Below are 19,107 nucleotides of genomic sequence, written 5' to 3' on the forward strand. Positions count from 1 at the left end.
TAACGAGCACCAGAATAACGTGATCACTTGTACTTAATTTAATCCATTAACCATGGAAATTATCGATGGGTTAATGTGAATGTAGAAAATTTATTTCAAATAAAAATAAATGGAGATAAGAAACTTTGGATAAATTATTGAATTCAGAACTGAAAAATTAGAAAATATAATACTTTTTAATAGGAGTAAAAAACAAATTATTTATTCACTTTTTATCACGAAAAAAGTTAAACCTTCTTAACATGGTAACTTATCCTCTTCAGTTAATAGATTAAAGATTAGTTAAGTTTACTATTGGAATATATATATATATATATATATATATATATATATATATAGAATATATATATATAGAATATATATATATAACATATATATGTACGTATATATATGTGTATGTGTATAGCATGTACAATGGCATATAAAATTTATCAAGTAGAATTAATAAAAGATCGAGTAATTTCGAAATATACATGTATGTATGTGTTTTTCTTCGTATATGTGTTTCACGATTTGCTCGTTATTCTAACCCCTTTATTCAGATACTTCTTTTAATAACGAGTTTCATAATTGTTTAAATTAAATACGAGGAGAATTTAAATGCGCATTTATTGCAAGCATTTTTATAAAATATATCTGAAATAAAAAAATTACTATAGCATTAAAAAAAAATTAATAAATAAATAAATGCACAATGAATTGAATTTTTTTAATATCTAAACAAATTTTAACAATATTTAAAAAGAAAAATGATATTAGAATATTCCTTTTATATCATATTTGTATACTTAAATAAATAAATATACAATACATTTGTAATCTCTATAAAAATATATAAACAGCTTAAAAAATTAAGATTTAAATATATTAATTCACCTTTAAAAGTAAAGAATCTAGAAATTGATACAAAACGTTGATCATACAATAAAAATAATATACCGCAAGTATATTCTTTTTATATTCTTTAAATATTTTTTAATATATTTTAGAAATATTAAAATAATTTATATATGCTTTTAAATATCATTTAATTTGAGTTCTTCATTTTTTAAATATTATATATTAGAAATATGTAAACACGTAGTTTCAAATACGATCCGCAAACCCTTGATAATACTGATGTCCAAATTTTTATAAATAACTTTTATATTTAAATTAATGTTTAAATAATTATTTTTTAACTTTTAAAATTTATTTCACATTATCGAAATATAATATTAATATATTTTTCATTTAAAATAAAAATATTTATTTAACGTACTCTTTTTAATACTTCATTGCAGAAAAAAATTCTTTTTAGCACACCTACGGATAAAAAAGAATTTCTGGACGCAATATTTTTTATTTGAAATAAATAAATAAATAAATAAATAAATATATATATATGTTTAATTCTAAATATTTATCATTTTAAAGAACGAATTTATTTATTTTAAAGCACAAGGTAACCGTTTTAACGTATTACATATATTTTAAATAATTCTCTACTAAATTGAACCCGTTAAATACAAATGATCACATTTCCTGTGTTTCTCTAACCTCTCTTTTTTCTATAATTCATTTAATATCGAACTTAAAAATTATTTCTATTAAATACAATCAACCAAGTTATACACAGTTGAGTCTTTTAAAACACACACATACCCATATAAAATTACATTACATAGATATATACATATATCTAATACATAGATCAGGTTTACGTATTACGAATGAAAATATCTCAAATATTCAAATATCAATCGTACTAACCGCGTATCTCAACGAATGAAAAATTAATTTTAATATCGTTGGATCGCTTATACACGTACGCATGTATTTTAGAAACCATTTTACAAACATTAATCATTTCATTGTATGTATAATCCTCTATACCCTTCCCCACCCGACTTCCTAGTGTCCCCTTTTTTCTCCTACTTCGTCCCGCTCTAAGTACTCTAAATCGAATTATCTATTATTTTAATCAAATTTTCGCGATTTGATCACTACCGATTCTCTCTCTCTCTCTTTCTCACTCACTCCCTCTCTCTCTCCTTCACACACATACATTCATTCACCCTCTCTCTTAAAGACATATACACACACATTACGCTTGCTCTCTTTTCTCTATCCTCGCAAAACGTTTAAAAATCCAACAAGGATTCTTCCATTCGTTTAAAATCGTATTATTCATTTTTCTCTTTCTCTCTCTCTCTCTCTTTCTCTCTCTTTCTTTCTCTCTTTCTCTCAAGATTAAGTAAAATTGAATCATCAATAGTATAATATGTATCTCGAGTTTGTCGAATCAAGTTCAAGAATAAAAATTTCGATTTGAAACGTGGCTCACATAACTGAGTTTCCTTAACCGCATTTCCTAATTTTTTCGCATAAAAACACATGTCACTATCTAATTTTATACAATAAACCTATATGCTCTCTCTCTCTTCTCTCTCTCTCTCTCTCTCTCTCTCTCTTACACATACACACACACACACACACACATTCTCTCTCTTTCTCTCTTTCTGCGTGTGTGTGTGTGTGTCGATTGCGTAGAACGAACAAAAAAAGAAAAAGGAAAAGAACAAGAGGAGGAGGGAAGGAGGAAACATATGACTGCAGATATCAACGACAAAATTCGAAACGTCCAATCAACTATCCTCGTTTTTTCACTAACTATCGAATGAACGATTATTAACGTTAGTTAATAATCTCGTCGTCGTATTCCTAAAACGCGAAAAGAGGAAAAAAGAAAGAAAGAAGAATAAAAAAGAGAAAAAAGATAGAGGGAGGAAGGAAAGGAAAGGAAGAAAGAAGGGAGGAAGGAAAGGAAAGGAAGAAAGAAGGAAGGAAGGAAACGAACGAATCGAATGCACTCGAAATATTTCCATGAAATGCATCGAAAATTCTACGTAATAACTTTTGCAACACTTCGCATTACTTCGTAGTAAAACGACGAAAGTAACAATAGATTCCTAGAATCACATATGTACATACATTTTTGAAGACCATAGCGAATTCTAAAGAAAGTGTCTTCTTTGAAAACTGCACGCGATAGTCCTGCCACTCGTTGAGAAGGTAACAAACCCTATGAGGGTCATATCGTTTGACCGGAAAAAAAAAAGAAAGACTGAGAGAAACGGAAGATAGTGCGCGCGTGTATGTGTGTGTCTATATGTAAAAGAGAGAGAGAGATAGAAAGAGAAAATGAGAAAGAAAAAGAGAAGAATATATATAGATGCATACATACATATATATATATATATATATATATATATATTCGTTTAATAAAAACGATTTTACTATATGTATAGGTATGTATATGATAAAGAAACACGATGGATCTCGTGTGTCAAGGGTGTAAAAGAGTCGAGAAGGAACGGTGTCAAAGTTCGTTGTACTGACCGCAATGCAGTGACCTCCACGGCAGCAGTAACATGCAGGATAGCTTCCCTCGGCGACGTGGCTTGTCGTCGGTGGAGCCTTGAAAAGAGGGTTGAACGAATAGGCTCGTGTCTGCTCTTCGTGACGGTAAGAAAGATCGCATAACATCGACGCTTGCGTTCGCTGCTTCCTTCTTCTTCTTTTTCTTCTTATCGGCACATGGCTCCTTTATTTTCTTCTTTTTTGGTTATTTTTTTAAATTTTCATTCGACACTGCCACTGCCACTGCCACCCTCGTCGTCCTCGTCCTTCAAGCCGGCTTTCGAAACACCGTCACTATCATCATCGTTCACTATTATCATGAACACTTTTAGTTATCTTTCTATTTTCTTCGTAAATCACACTAAAATCTTTTTTATCGCTCTTTCTCTCTCTCTCTCTCCCTCTCTCTCTCTCTCGCTTTATATATTTATCTTTTTCTATCTCATTCTTTCTTTTTCTCTCTCTCTTTCTTTCTTTTTCTCTTTTAGTTTCTTTCTTTTTTCTTTTCGTCCTTTTCGTTTTCTCTCTCCTATTGCGTTCGTCCTTTTCGTTCCTCCCGCGATCGTTGGACTCGTCGTCGAACACGAAACGCAAGTAGAGAGAGAGAGAGGACGACGACAACAACGTTTCTCGATCTATACAATACAAATAATACACGTTTTCTTGACGATGACGTTAACGGTTCGTGCCGTCCGTTTGTTCGTCCGTTCGTTCGTTCGGGGGTCCCGCCGGTCTTCGACACGCTTACGAAAAAGTTTTTCAACCTCCGAAGGGCCACCGAATCGATGTGTGATGTTACGCTTCCCAGCTGTCTTTTTTGATTCTGCGGATGTGCCCGCTCGTATCGACATCTCGCGTCGTCTGTTAGTACTACGGAGTAGTCGAAACGATGACGTAGTAGCCGACATTCGAACCGCGCTAAATTTTAAACGATCTTTTCGTCACCTACCTTTTCCTTATTATACGAGACAAATAAATTGTAGGCTCAATGGTATCATGTAACTTTTTAATATAATTTATTTGCATATATAGTCTGGTTCTTCCATAATATCGTTATAAGAACATAAGATTTCTTTCTTAATCCTTAATTCGATTAATTATTTAATTAATTCATTAATTATACACCATTGTCTAGATGTTCGATCCTCTCTCTTCGTCGTCCCTCGTTCCTCCTGATATTTATGCTCAAATGTTTTGTGTTAATTATCGTCTACCAATCGTAACATATGGTCTTACAAGCACATTAGCATTAATAATCCTTTAATTACAAGTAAAATGAAGAGATATCATATAAGAGTTTTTAATAATAATTAATAATTAATATATTACAGCGTCGTATTTCTTTCACATATATTTTTTTTTCTTTCTTTTTCTTTATATTTACATATGAAATAATAAAGGAATACAAGTGTCATTTCGATTAAGTCGTACTTTTCAGCCGACATATGAATGTAAGAATGTAAATAAATCGTGTAGCTGTGTCTGTTGTATCTATTATGTATGAAATATCGAACCTGTCTTATATTAAGAAAAAAGTTAAGTCTCCTTTTTTCTTAAGAATACACAACGCCATATTGGATATGACTATATTGATTAGACAAAACAATAATAATAACAATAAATGATAATTATTTTATCGATTATTTTTCTTCAGTTACGATTTTTTCTCTTTTTCTTTTTTTCCTTTTTTTTCTTTTTTTTTTTTTTTTTTTTTTTTTTTTGATACAAAGTAAACGTCAAAGCTTGGATTATTCTTTTTATTTTTTTTTTTGTTTTTTTTTTTTTGTTTTTTTTTTGTCAAAGCTTCGTCGGTAAAAATTTTGCTAAAAAAAGAAAAAAGAAACGAATAAACATTAACAAACTCGTGATAGCTTAAAATAGCCATTGATAACGTCGCTCTTTTAAGTCGAATGGACTAAACAGCTTCTAGCTTACATCTATCTGCGGGATTTCTTTAAAAAATGCTATACTCTGAATAAAACTGCTTATATGAGACTACGGTATATACATTAATACGATTAGATATACCTTACATAAATATAATATTTTTTAATGTTTACAGCAATAAAGTATCCATGCATTACTGACATAATATTAACAATGATCCATATTCGATTCTATTACATGTTAGCTTATATAAAGAAAAAGAATCTACAGTATTAATATTATACTCGATCGTATTGTAGTTAATATTAAGGAGGATCGTTGTGGTTTCTCAATGAATTTGTAAAATCAAGATATTGTTATTCATATAAGAAATAATACTGTTTTATATTTAAAATTAAAATCAAAGGTTCAACGTTATGTATGATCTATCACAGGATTGTTACTTTTCAAAAGTAACACCTATTTATTATGATTTAAATTCACACGTTCACAGTAATGCACGATATCTTTTCTTGCTAGACGCATTTGAAAATAATATTTCAAACGGATGTATTTAATTAGATCAAACGATTCTTATTCTTTATAGTAATATAAATTTAACATTTATAATCAGAAATGTACTACGATAAGAAATATCATAATCGGAATTTAAGGCCACAAAATGTTACGTTGTTACATAAGGATGTTTATCATCTAAACGGGACGTATTCGTTTAAAAAAAATAAGCTGTACAAATAGGATGGAATGTGTAGTCAACTTCGTATATTAAATATCTCCTAGGATACTTATTATACTCTATGGATACGTATTATAATACAGAGTAGGCATTTATTCACAACGCTTAACTTGCCATTATTGCTGATTCTAGTGCATCGGCGATAATATTATATATTCATCTCATTTTTGATAAAATCAATTGTCTGTTCTTTTAGAATATTGTCGACGTTTACAAACAGTTAAAAGTTTTAATGTAGTTTTGCCATATATCTTGTATCTTAATTATACTAAATTATGTACAATCAACTAATTGAATAAACATTAATTGTGTTTACTGCTAACATTATTAAAAAGAACGAGATACAAAGCAAAATATTAATATTATGTGCTACGTAATATTTTAACGTGCCATGTGTTTTAAGTAGTACGTGTTATACATTTGAAATATAAGGTCAAATTATTTATATGTCATCTTCTATAAAACAAAATTGCAAAATGACATGTATTAATAAAATCACAACTCAATATAACTTTTAAATCCTCGTCATTTTTAATTATACGATTTCTAAATTTCTTTCTAACGACATCATTAATAAAAATTATTCTAGCCTTCCTGCTTTTTTCTGTACATTTGTATTTAAACTTTTCACATTTATTAATTGTATATAGCTTCACTTTATAAGAATATGGCTATATTTTACTCATGACCGATAATATTATTGTTAATTTAACGAATTAAGGAAAATTAATAATCTTAAACAAAATCAATCTACTAAAAGTTTGACACTTTTCTAATATTTCCTCCTTTTTAAATGATCGCATAATTTAGCGATGGACATCTTAACTAATAGATTAATTATCTTATTATAAATTTATTTACAAAATTAATATCACACTATTATTTTCCATCGTATAGTAGCCGGGCCGTATTAACTTAAAATAAATTTGCTGAAATACTTGTATCGATAAAGACTAAAACTTTCTCTAGTACTGAACGAACAAACACGGTCATTAGTTATTACACGTCATATCCATTTAAAATCATGCAAAATTTCGCCAATGGAGAAACATATTTTATAGAAAATAATAATGTTTCAAATTTTGTCCATGTCGTTCGTAAAACCTAAGCAATGTATGTATTTTATACTTTATCTCGTTGTCATACTCAAGACACAACTAAATTTTTATAGTGCAGGAAAATATTAATTGTGTTAAATAGTCAATAATGTCAAGTCGATATACATCGCTGTGTACTTATGCGTGTTATATATATATACATATGTATATTATATTACAGAATCAGCATGAATAGGGGTATTTCGTGCTAATCGACTCCAGCAAAACCTTGAGAACCTTCAATAGCTTTTATTAACTTATCCCTGAGCTGTTGATAACTTTCGTAAGGTGGAAGATCAATACGATTAAAACTGTAAAAAGACAATCGGTTATAATTATTTTTATAAATCTTCAGACATTTTATTAATTCTGTGTGATTAGTTAACCTTAAAAGTTTTTATTTGTCATGACTAGAATTCTTTCCAGAGTTAATATTGTTTATAAAATACATAAAATCTGCTTGAAGTTAAACAATATACATTACTTTAATCGACATAGAAATTATGTACTTACCAAGTATGTGCTCTTGGATAATTATCCGGTGTACCCCACTTTTCGATTGTAAATAACTGTGGTCCATTGCTTCCATAAAGTTCTTTGAAACCATTCATTGGAACCCGTGAAGTACCAGTCACAAATTGTAAAAGTCTCGATCTCATTTCATTAGTAAATGAAAGAACGACTCTCCAAAACCATTGGACTACAATATGATTTGCATGATAATCTCCTTTGTATAATGTATTTTGCTTCCAGTCTTTTACATCAATATGTTGAATACCACACATCAATAATTCCAATTCATGTTCGTCGAATATTTTCACTAACGTTGGTGGTATTAGTGCATTAAATCCTTCTAAGAATGCGTTCATTTGTTCTTGCACGCGTGATACAAATCTCCATTGAATAACTAAACTTATATACTCATCTTTGTTTTCGTCCGTTAATGATATATTAGCACCATCTGGCTTAAGCTCTCTCTGTGAGGTATGTCCAAAGCTTTCTTCGTCAACAGAAAATGTAAGTTCTAATTCACTTGGATCATTCTCTTTAATCCATAACAACGAATTATAGTACTCAGAATCAACACTTTCCATATCTTTCAAATCAATAGGCTTTCCCAACATCATTTTATAAAATGGTCGAATAAAGAATGCTAAAAAGAATGACAGTACAACATATAAAGAAATATGTATATATAAATAAATAATACAAATATATATTAACCATCCAAAAGTTTGCCATGATATACTGCCATGCCAGCTATACGTCCAATGAATTTAAAGTAATTCAAATGTTCCTCATTGCATACTCCAGAGAATGGATTGATTTGAAGAGTATAGTTGTCTCTGTTACATCATATGATAAATGAAATAGTAAAATAACATTATTATAAGGATAAATAAAAAAAAGGTTGATTTAAACTACTCACGTAGCGGAATATTCAAAAAGGCCATAATATGGGTTAAACATTTCTTTAGATAAAAGGAAAAACCATTCTCTTGCGAGACCCCCATAATCTAAACCTACTTCTCCTTCAAATTCTACCCATAGTTTTGTTTTTAGAATCTCCACTCTATTCACAGAACTTATAATACGATATGAGTCTTCCAATATGTTGTTCCTTCCAACTTTTATTTCAAATTTGTTAGGAACATTGTTCTGAAATAAAAATTTTCATTAATTGATATAATATATTTAGATATTCTGTATTTGAACTTACCGGTTTTCTCAATTGAGACTTCAAATATTCATATTTACGCTTGTAATCTCTGGAGTATGGTACAGCCTATATAAAATAAATTTAGCAAGTTATATAAATATTTTATCGCGATATAACTGTGTCTCTAAAACTTACTGGACCAGCGATTTGTGGATTAGACATACGTGGATCTTCCCATTGAGTTGTCCTAGTATCTATAAAAAAGAGAATTACGATTAATATGTTTTTTTTTTTAATAAAAAGATATAAAAACGTACTGTGATCTATGAAAAATATTCGTCCATCTGTATGTACTCTTTCTTCCCAGCCTTCTGGAAGAGGTCCAAGTTGATCTAAATCGCTTCTTGGTGTAGTTGATGGTGCAATGTGATTAGGTATAGAACTTGGTCTGCCTGTTCTTGGATCAATCCATGTTGTTGCTCTTTCATTGTGATCAATAAAAAATACACGACCATTGGGAGCTATTTGCATACCCCAACCAGGTGGTAAACCTTCCTCACATACAGAAAGTGTAGGTTTTGGACTGTCGATCTATATTGTAAATATTATTGTTATAAATATAAGTTTTATAATAAGAAGCTAATGTAATATTACCTGCTCTGATGATCGTCTTGAACCAGCTGGACTATCAACATTATCACTCTGCGAACAAATTATATACTTCTTAATAAGTTATAATTACTTATATCTAAACCTATATGAATACAACAAATACGTTTGTCAAACTGGTGTCATCATTTTTAAAGACACCTATTCATAAAAAGTTACATACATATATTAAAGCTGCAATGAAAAATGTAAAATATTTTTTTCTTGAAGTATATTTTAACATAAATAAATATAAAACTTGTTAAAAAGATAAACTGAAAAAAAAAGTTGAATAGTCATGCAAAAAATATTATTAATAGAATCAACAATAATGAAAGTACATACAATAGTGTCAATAATAAGCAAAACAATCAGCTGAAATTCAGTACTCTCCAATGTTTCTTTCAATTAGTGATAAACACACATTATTAAACTTTTGTATTATTGTTCTGTATCTCCATATGAGATATATATGTAAACATACACACATACATGCACGCGTTAAAATGCATATAAGTAATACACAATTGTATAATTGTGTAAATTAATTTTTATGTATAACTACGTCATAATAAATTAGACACGAAAAGTTTGTTTGAATGAATACCTGATCTTCACATTCACTTTGGTAGCCACGTAGATCAACAGAATGTCCAGACTCTGAGGAAGTATCCCCAATACCCCCTTCCCTATGAATCCTACCCTCACTATCTCTTGCTTCTGAATCTTCATCTTCTTCGCGTAGAACTTCACCATCCTTACACACACATGCACAAATTGCTACATACTGCATGCTAATCTGTCTGTATTGTTAGAATGTTATCGTAGCATCAAATTATTGGATATATATGTACAAAGCTCTGATTTTTTTATCTATGAAATATCTAACAACCCACTATAAAAACAACATCTTATACAAAAGAATTTTGAGAAATTGAATTGTTATTTAAATATTAAATATATTTTATCTACTCATCTTAAAAGATCCATGCATATTTGTACTAATAAAGCCACAAATTATTTCTCCATTTTATTATTTAAATTATGTTTTATCTTCGAGAAAATTATATATATGTATTAATAAATTTAAAAAAATTGAGTACAAATAAAATTTTATCATCTATTAATAAATGTTTATTTCCTAAGCATGTTACTACTTCATTTTATCCCCAGTACAGGTGTTGTCCTTTATAACTTTGCACACATTTATTGTATAAGAAATATTAGTATTACAACAAAATTAAACATATTCTCAGTATGGAGATTTGAAAGTAGAGAGTACTATATTCACTACAAACTAAGTAGAGAGAGGGGGAGGGAGATGGAGGGAAGGGGGGGGAGAGAGAAAGAGAACTATGTTGTAATTAGAATATGAAATTATGTATGCATTATGTATGCACTCTCTGTATGTTGATTATGGAGCTTATTTCTTTAACCATAAAATTTAAGAATCTTAAAAGGATAATAATAGACAAATTACCTGATTAATAACTGAACTTCGGTGTCTATTTTCTTCATCTGCACTAATGTGGAAACGTCGTTGAAATTCTGTTGCTGCCGTATCCAAATTACGTTGTTCTGTTATGTTTCCAGTAGAAGATGTATTTCTATAAAAACAAGAAGATTAAATATTTCTATTAATAATATGTTAAACAAATTACATACGTATCTGTTGGGCGCTCCCATTGTGTAAACCGAGCAATGTGATTGACATAATATGTTCTTCCATTAGCATCTTGTCTTTCTTCCCATCCTGGGGGTAATGGCCCATTAGGCATATGGATCTATAAGAACAAATATTTTATGTTTTCTTGTAGATATATTTGCATACATGTACGTACTTCTGCAGCTTGTTCTACAGGACTATTATTTTCTGGCTGTACTAGCTCCCATCCTCCTGAATCAGATGCATCTCCATCTTCATTCTCCGTAGTTGTTGAGTCAGAAATATATGCATGATATATCTCCAATGTTCCTTTAACTCTTGATCGCTGACTGGAATGATTACTATACCATATCTTTATATATAAGTTACTCATCTTACATTTGCAAGTGAACTATTTATACTGTATCATTTATATAAACAAAATACGTTAATTTATTTTATATAATGAACAATGATATATTTTAGAAATAACTAAGTGGAAAAGATTAATAGTTGTTAATAGTTAATAATAAAATACAATAATATTTTGCAATAAGAAAATATACAATTTTAAAATAACATTTTGAAAATTCCCTACCTACGTGGTCGAAGAATATAGATTCTAGCAGGAATTGTACGACCTTCTTGTTCCTTAGGTAAATTAAGTAGTGTTAATTCTACCATCCCAAGAAAATCATCCCTTGTCAATCTATTTTCGTCAAAAACTTGTAATACTAGCTTATGATCAACAGGCTTAACCTGGACAAAAAGAATATTATTTAATAAAACTTCAATAGATTAATATATATACATAATGAGAATTTTTACATAAATTACTTACTCTAAATATAAATTCTTCTTCCCAAATAGGATTTAAAGTCTTCTTTTTAGTTTTTGTAAGTGCAGAATCTACAGTCTGATCTCCATTTATAGTATTTAAGTCTACGCGGACATAAGGATCACTTGCACCAAAGATATCCTTTTTTGCAAGGTGATGTCCCGCAATCACCTTTAACCTCAACTTGCGCGTACCCTCATCTCTCTAAATACAATATTATATTCAATTAAATTGATAAACTTTATAATTATTTTTATATGCTTATACTCACACACAATATATTTTAAAATTAACATTTAAGCAATTAATATAAAAACAAAATGTCAGTAGACATTTAAAAAGCACCAATAAAATAAAAAGATCAGTACAAGATGTATGACGAACTATAATTTCAATATAGTCCGTATTAATGAGATATTATCGTCAATTTAGTTCGGTGTGTTTAACAAAAAACATTGTTATCAAAATTCCTTTAAAAGTCTGACATAAACAAGTTTTAAAATAATAAATGAACAAAACAATTAATTTAACATTGACAACATTAAGAGGATATTATTAATGCAAAACTATTGTAAAAGTTAAGGATCAACATTTTTTTTTATAAATTTGTGTCTCATTCTTTCTTTTTAATTTATACAAAAAAAAACGTCTATATAACTAAATTTTTATTCCTATATCTTAAATTATAAAATATCCTAACATTAACGGTTTCACTGTCGCTTTATCAAGTGAAATCCAACCTGTACTTGTCAAACTGTCAAAAAATTTACGTACAGAATCTCCATCGATCCCGGCTGTTGGTTTATATCCGTATACATTTTCCTCTGCCATTAACGTTAACGTTTATTCTATTTCTTTGTAATGGTCGACGATTAGTCTAACAAATTTACGAGTATCTTAGTTTCTTATATGCCATTAAGAAACCTATTTTGTCTTAACCCCTCTCCGTCGCTTATTTCACTACCAGCTAGGCGGATATGACATACTCGAATTTAAAGATGGCCACTTTCCTCTTTAAATATTTAAAAATTGTAGTGAAATTTAATTTATTACTTTTTCCTCGAAAGATTTATGTTCACTTATTTTCAATCATACTATACGTCTCCATTCGATCCGTTTTATTATAAAATTATAATGACTCAATGATGACTAATAAAAAAAAACGAAGCGAAAAGTTTCGTACGTTTTGCGGGAATTTTCAAAAGCTGTATCTGACAATGGCTTCCATCGCGCCTGCGAAGTTACATGTCACGATTATTTTTCTTAATTGTTCTCAACGAGTTTTCTCGATATCAGTGAAACATCAACTGATTACATAAACGTGTTGGTTCTACGTAATGTACAATATTATACTTGATAATGCTTTCGTATCAATTTGTAATTACATCGAATCTAAATATGAATGATCTAAGCTTTGAGAAATGACGTTGAATTATATTCGAATTTGTATTTATAGAAGTAGGCATTTTGTAAATGGGATAGTTGGTCTGTTATTAATGATTTTGTGATCTTATTATGTGATAATGTAAACTTTTTAAATAAAAATATTATTTATCTTGATTTTGATTAAAATTGATACATACAAATTAGAAATCTAAGTTATTAGAAGTAACTTTTTTAAATAATAAGAATATACAATGTTAATGTGATCAACCAAAATATGAGAACAAAAAAATTTTATAAATAATAAGTATGAGAAAAGAAGTAATCTCTTACCACATTATCTGTTAAGGATAATCGTCCAGCACGTGATGTCAAATCTGTTACATGAGATGTTGATCGTTGTTGAGAATTCCATGTATAAGCACGACGTCTTGGAACTGAGGGTTCAACATCGGCATAAATTGGATATGTCAGTGTACCTGGCATTTTCTATTTTTAGTACGCAAACTTTGTATAACACATTGGCTTTGGCACTATTTGATTTAACCATTCCAAAGTTTTTCCTTCTTTCTTGCTAATCTTTACAACTGTTAACAAAATTATTTTCTTTTATTATGTTTTTTTAAGAACACATTTGATTAAATAAAATAAAAATATTCTATTATATTATATGTGATATAATATTCTCTTTATTATTATTCCTTGTCTTTACTTTTAAAAAGAATTGTGAGTTTTGTCTCTATATATATCTCTATATACATATAATATATCAATCTCATGGTCATTTTTATTCACTTGTAATAAAATAATTTTGTTATAACAAAAAAGACATTTTATGTAAAATTTATAAAGATATTTCTGTATTAATATAATAAATGAATTTCTAATTAATTCAATATACTGTGTAAAAAATATATACACTGAAAATCTTATAGTCACAAGACTGATCTTACACGATGATGAAAGCAACGTCGCGTATGTTCACTCAAAAAAATATTAAATGTAAAATTTTAATTACTGTTACAAAGAACACACATGATAAAAACACAATTGTTGAATTACTTATAACACATTTAATTTTCATTAATAATGATATATAATCTCACTTTTCAAATTGCAATTAATAGGAACACGTTCGATTCTGAATGAACGGAAATTATAAAAATCTCATGAGATAAGGGAAAGGTGCTTTAAATCATTTAGCGATAACACGAACGATCACATGGAAAACATGCTAACACATTCTGACTAACACACATGTACTCATAGATGGCCATACTGTATTTTACGCATCAACAACTTCAAAAAAATTCAATTCTTTTTCTTGTTAAAATTGCTATTGTAATCGAACGTATACGATATACAAAATTCGTTTTTTGTTTAACGACCTTAGATCAATTATTTCTTATCAGATGATCATATGTAAAAAAATTTTCTTTACGAATTTTAATTGCGTTTACGTAAATATTAAAATACACTTCGGATATAAATGTGCAATATTTTTATTTATTACTACATAAAACAATTTTTTGAAACATTTATTTTTGATTTTTATATTTTCACAGTGCACAGTGGCGCCCTCCTTTAAAATTCCCAAACCATATTGAGTGGTTATGATACTCATTCATGCTTGACTGAATTAAGAAGCAATAAGAAAATATGAAAAAATTCTGTTTATAATATGATGAGAAAAGAATTTTAATTTTTGTATTTTTTTTTCTTTTCTTTTCTTCTTTTATTTTTTATGCAAGTGACTATTAATTTTATGGATTTTTTACTTTCAATGTAATGATACAAAAAAAATATACGAAAGACGTGTATAAAAACAGATTTTTCTTATACGATGTTGGTATTTATACAAAATTTCCGTTACAATGTGTTCACGTTATCAAATAAAAATTAACAATGCGACTATATAAAAATGTACAATTTATTATTTGCATATAAATCCGTCATATTATCGTATTCTCATTTAAATTTTATGATTTACATCAGAAAATTTATGAAATTATTTTTCTACAATAAATGTTTACCTTTTAACGCAATTTTATTTATTTATTTTTTTTTTTTTCAAGTACAAGGGTCAGCTCGTATTAATAATAATGTCAAAGTTACAATTAAGTCAGATTAAATTCTCAATGATAAAACATTTATCGATTTTTTGTTTTATTTTTTAATTGAGTTTTCTTTATATATCACTTTGCTCGAGTCATCGCTCAATGATTGAACGCTACTGAAATATCGAGAATTACAAAATTTTAAATAACAATCATTTTCTTTTCTGTACAAAATATCGTTCTTTCGTTCCTCCTGTTTGTTATTCGAATTCATACAATTATCGCTTTTACTAAGCCAACAATTTTTCTTGGAAGGAAATGTTCGATTTCTATTTTCATTATTTTTATAAAAATTTTGCATTGATGAATATATCGAGTCATTCGAATCGATTATCTTGTTATAAGTTTCTCGACTTATACACGGACCGGGATCAAAATTAAATCCGGTCGTACTGGTGCCTTTATTGTCTATATTTTCATTTATCTTTTTTTTTACGTTGACGTCGTTCATTGGCGAATATGATATCATATCATCAATGAAATTATTATCGTTTTCAACGCACGAATCACTCTCAGTAAATAATTCCTTTTGACGCATCACTTGAAAATTCTCACGTAAGGGCGATAATTTCGTAAATTTATTTCGTTCAATATTAATTGATACATTAGAAATCGGATTACAATCTTTACATTTCGTACACTCTTCACGATAACAATTGTACGATCTTTCAGTCAGACAATTACGTTCGTTTTCATGTAGATTTTCACGTTCTCGAATATCATTTGGATTTTTCAAATTTTTAAACGGACGTACTTTAGATCTCGTCTGTATGTATTTAGATGTAGAATTGGACTCGGGTTTAAATCTGGATTTCGATGTGGACTTCGATCTAGATTTCGATATAGACTTAGATCCAGATTTGAATTTAGATATAGATCTTGATTTAGATTTATTAGATTTAGATCGAGTTCGAAAGTAAAAGTTATTATTGTATTTCTTGTTCACATTGAGGTTAGATTTATTATGTGTAGATTTTACTTTAGATTTAATCTTAAGCTTGGAATTTGATTTAGGTTTATAATTTACTGCAAATTCACGTTCAGGTTTTATCTTAGATTTTGTCTTTGATTCAATCTTAGATCGTCCTTCGGGTGATCTCGTATAATTGATTAAATTCTTAGATTTTTGCCTTTTGTTAGATTCATTTTTAACAGTAGAAGAAACGACATCGCGGTCTTTCCGACCGCTCAATATCTCCTCCTGTTTATCTTTTATTTTTCTATTATCCATCTTTGAACACGTATTTTTCTCGCAATCTGATATAAAAACTGGTAATTTATTACAGTAATTTTGATCCGTAGAAATGGTTTTAAATTTATTTACATTAATAGTTTTATTTTTATTCGACGTCGTTAATACTTCGTTAAGATGATCTGAATATGTATTTGATGGTACCGACATAGATTTCGTACAATTACCGTATTTTGATTGTTTAGAAATATTTGCATAAATATCAGTATCCAATAACGTAGATTCTTGACTTTCCACGGAAAAGTTACAAATTTTCTCTTTGGTACGATCGTTGTCATAAGTTTTCCGATTTCTCTCCATCACAGATTTCGTTTTCTTTGTACTTCTTGTTATTTTCTTTTGATCGTTCTTCTGCATATCTTTGACGTATTCGTATTTCCTAAAATCATTCAAATTCGAATCGTCTTGTTTCGAAATCAATCTCAAGATTGGTTTATCAACCATTGATTTATTTTCATCATCGTATTTATATTGAAAATGATGATTCACATCGTGGTACGTATTACCAACAAACTTTGAAATTTTATGACTGACTAAACGATCCGTCGATGCGTTTATTACATTTCCCATTTCTGCTTTGAAATAAGGATAATTGCAACGAGAACATATTAGTCTCAATTCGTTTCCATTCACTCGTTGCATCATTAATTCCGTTTGGGTCGTAACATTTTCTCGTAAAGGCTTTTGAATTTTTTCTCGGAAACATTGGTACAACGGAAGGCTTGTATTTTCTCGTATTTTTTTTCTAGAATGATCAAGTTTCAATCTGCGACAACGGTAACCAGATGTTTTCGTTTTTAAAATATACGCTTTGCAGTGTGGACAGTAATTGTTAACGATATGATTGGTTGACAATTTATCGGATACTTTTTTTGTGATTTTGTTCGGAAGATCTTTTTTTATGATTTGTATACAATGGCATGATGCAATATGACTCAAAAAATATCGATTTTGATGTTTTAACAAAGAATGTGGACATCTTTTACGAGTCCATCTTTCTTTAAGGATCTTGTACATTTTTCGTGGCAATATAGCTTTTCTGGCAATTTTTAATAATGTCTGAAAAGAAGAATGTTGACATGATACCCGATGAAATCTATCTAGGGAAGTTTGCGTAGCGACATTCAGAGACGAGCGAAAGTATACTTGATTAGACTTTGTGTCCTTGGTTTTATTGATAAAATTATCGTTTCTTTTGTCGCATTTACATGATGATAATTCGTATTTGGAATTCATGTAATTATCGCCATCTAATTTTCTCGCTACTGAATTCTTGCTAGAATGATTTTTATGATTTCCTGTATCAGGGATTTCTTCATCGAGCACTTTGGGCTGCTTCGGTGAAGATTTTGCATTTTTTATACCTTCCTGTTTACTCGTATTAATTAAATTTGAAGATGGTATTATATTAAAAGCAGTAAAATTTGTTCCCGTGATATTTCTTTCCAAAGAATTTGATAAAGATTTCGAACGTGGTAAAATTTCAGAGTTGAGATATTTTTGTCTTTTCGATGGGCACTTTGATATTAGAATATTAGAAAAATCCTTATCTGGATCTGGAATACCCTGTATGAAAGGTAAACCCATTTTTTTCCAAACTGTTTCTGTTATCCAGAATCTCATGTAACGCGATACGCAAGAACTTTTTAATATCTTATCATATTTTTCGTTATTACAATATCCTTTTATCGCCAAACATTCCGTCCAAGGATCGGGAATACCTCCATAAGTTTTTTTATATATTGTCGCTTCGCAGCTATCCTCACCGGAAGAAATATTAACGAATGGTGAGATCTTTAATAATTTCGGTGAATAAAATGGACCACGTACCACCTCACGTATTTTAATTGGATTAGTACAGTTTAATCGTTTAGGCGAAACCCATTCATGTTGCCAACTTGTATAAATCTTGCACTCGTTGAGCTTCTTTTTATCTTCTACATTTCTTATATTTGCCTTGTCGACATTTTCTTTAATACAAAATTGATATTCAGAGTTCATAGCTTTAGAAAAGCATCTCTTAAATGTATGGACACAATTATTGATATATTACATTTTAATGATTCGTATTAATCGTTGTGCACTGTATGCATGTTTAAAATTATATGTTTTTAATAGGTTATCTGGACTTATGTAAAAACTCGAATGCAGTCTATTGAATTTGTGTCATTATATCCCGATATTTTCATTCATTTTTGTATTATTTAATGAAATATATTTAATATCATTTATTTATTTAATATTATTTACTTATTTCACTGTACTTGATTATTTTAAAGTTACAATTTGATAGCAACATCTAATCAATATTTGTAGTTGTTACACAGCAATTTTTTTCTACACATCAATCGAGAATATTTACTTTTCAAATTTACCGCATTCATTGTTTTAAACGTTATATCGCTAGGCGGCGCTAAGATCATAGTTTGACACACCTTCTAA

At 29.0% G+C, this 19,107-nt stretch overlaps 2 protein-coding genes across 4 annotated transcripts in view; both read right to left on the minus strand.

Moving 5' to 3' along the window:
* Sema1a (semaphorin 1a) overlaps window positions 1–4,311 on the minus strand; it is a 330,413-nt gene extending 326,102 nt beyond the window's left edge. Inside the window, exon 1 of the mRNA XM_085660320.1 lies at window positions 3,382–4,311. The gene's annotated coding sequence lies outside the window, so the exon portion shown is untranslated. The remainder of the gene's footprint in view (window positions 1–3,381) is intronic.
* Window positions 4,312–4,401: 90 nt separating this feature from the next.
* Window positions 4,402–13,782, minus strand: Nedd4 (E3 ubiquitin-protein ligase Nedd4). 3 transcript variants are annotated; one of them, XM_035883376.2, is made up of 15 exons: window positions 13,630–13,782; window positions 11,917–12,117; window positions 11,674–11,834; window positions 11,272–11,425; window positions 11,096–11,214; window positions 10,911–11,037; window positions 10,038–10,187; window positions 9,437–9,484; window positions 9,100–9,373; window positions 8,978–9,036; window positions 8,843–8,908; window positions 8,552–8,781; window positions 8,347–8,468; window positions 7,636–8,275; window positions 4,402–7,433 (listed from the first exon to the last, which is right to left on the minus strand). In XM_035883376.2, exons 1-15 carry the CDS (start codon window positions 13,780–13,782, stop codon window positions 7,331–7,333), a joined length of 2,607 nt encoding a protein of 868 aa, XP_035739269.1. In that variant the 3' UTR covers window positions 4,402–7,330. The 3 variants fall into 3 exon arrangements, with proteins under 3 accessions (XP_035739269.1, XP_035739268.1, XP_035739271.1); XM_035883375.2 differs by having other exon boundaries at window positions 11,272–11,437; XM_035883378.2 differs by lacking the exon at window positions 10,038–10,187 and having other exon boundaries at window positions 11,272–11,437.
* Window positions 13,783–19,107: the final 5,325 nt, after the last annotated feature.

Source organism: Vespa mandarinia, chromosome 11, assembly GCF_050613455.1.
Source record: "Vespa mandarinia isolate Hongniang chromosome 11, ASM5061345v1, whole genome shotgun sequence".
Lineage (NCBI taxonomy): Eukaryota > Metazoa > Arthropoda > Insecta > Hymenoptera > Vespidae > Vespa > Vespa mandarinia.

What these genes read in the sequence shown, in the direction of transcription:
- Nedd4 (XM_035883375.2), bottom strand. Translation starts at nt 13,782, where the DNA reads ATGCCAGGTACACTGACATATCCAATTTATGCCGATGTTGAACCCTCA. An exon ending in ATCCACAAATCGCTGGTCCA is followed by an intron (nt 8,909 to 8,977) that starts GTAAGTTTTAGA and finishes TATTTTATATAG; the next exon opens with GCTGTACCATACTCCAGAGA. An exon ending in CTTTTTGAATATTCCGCTAC is followed by an intron (nt 8,469 to 8,551) that starts GTGAGTAGTTTA and finishes ATGATGTAACAG; the next exon opens with AGACAACTATACTCTTCAAA.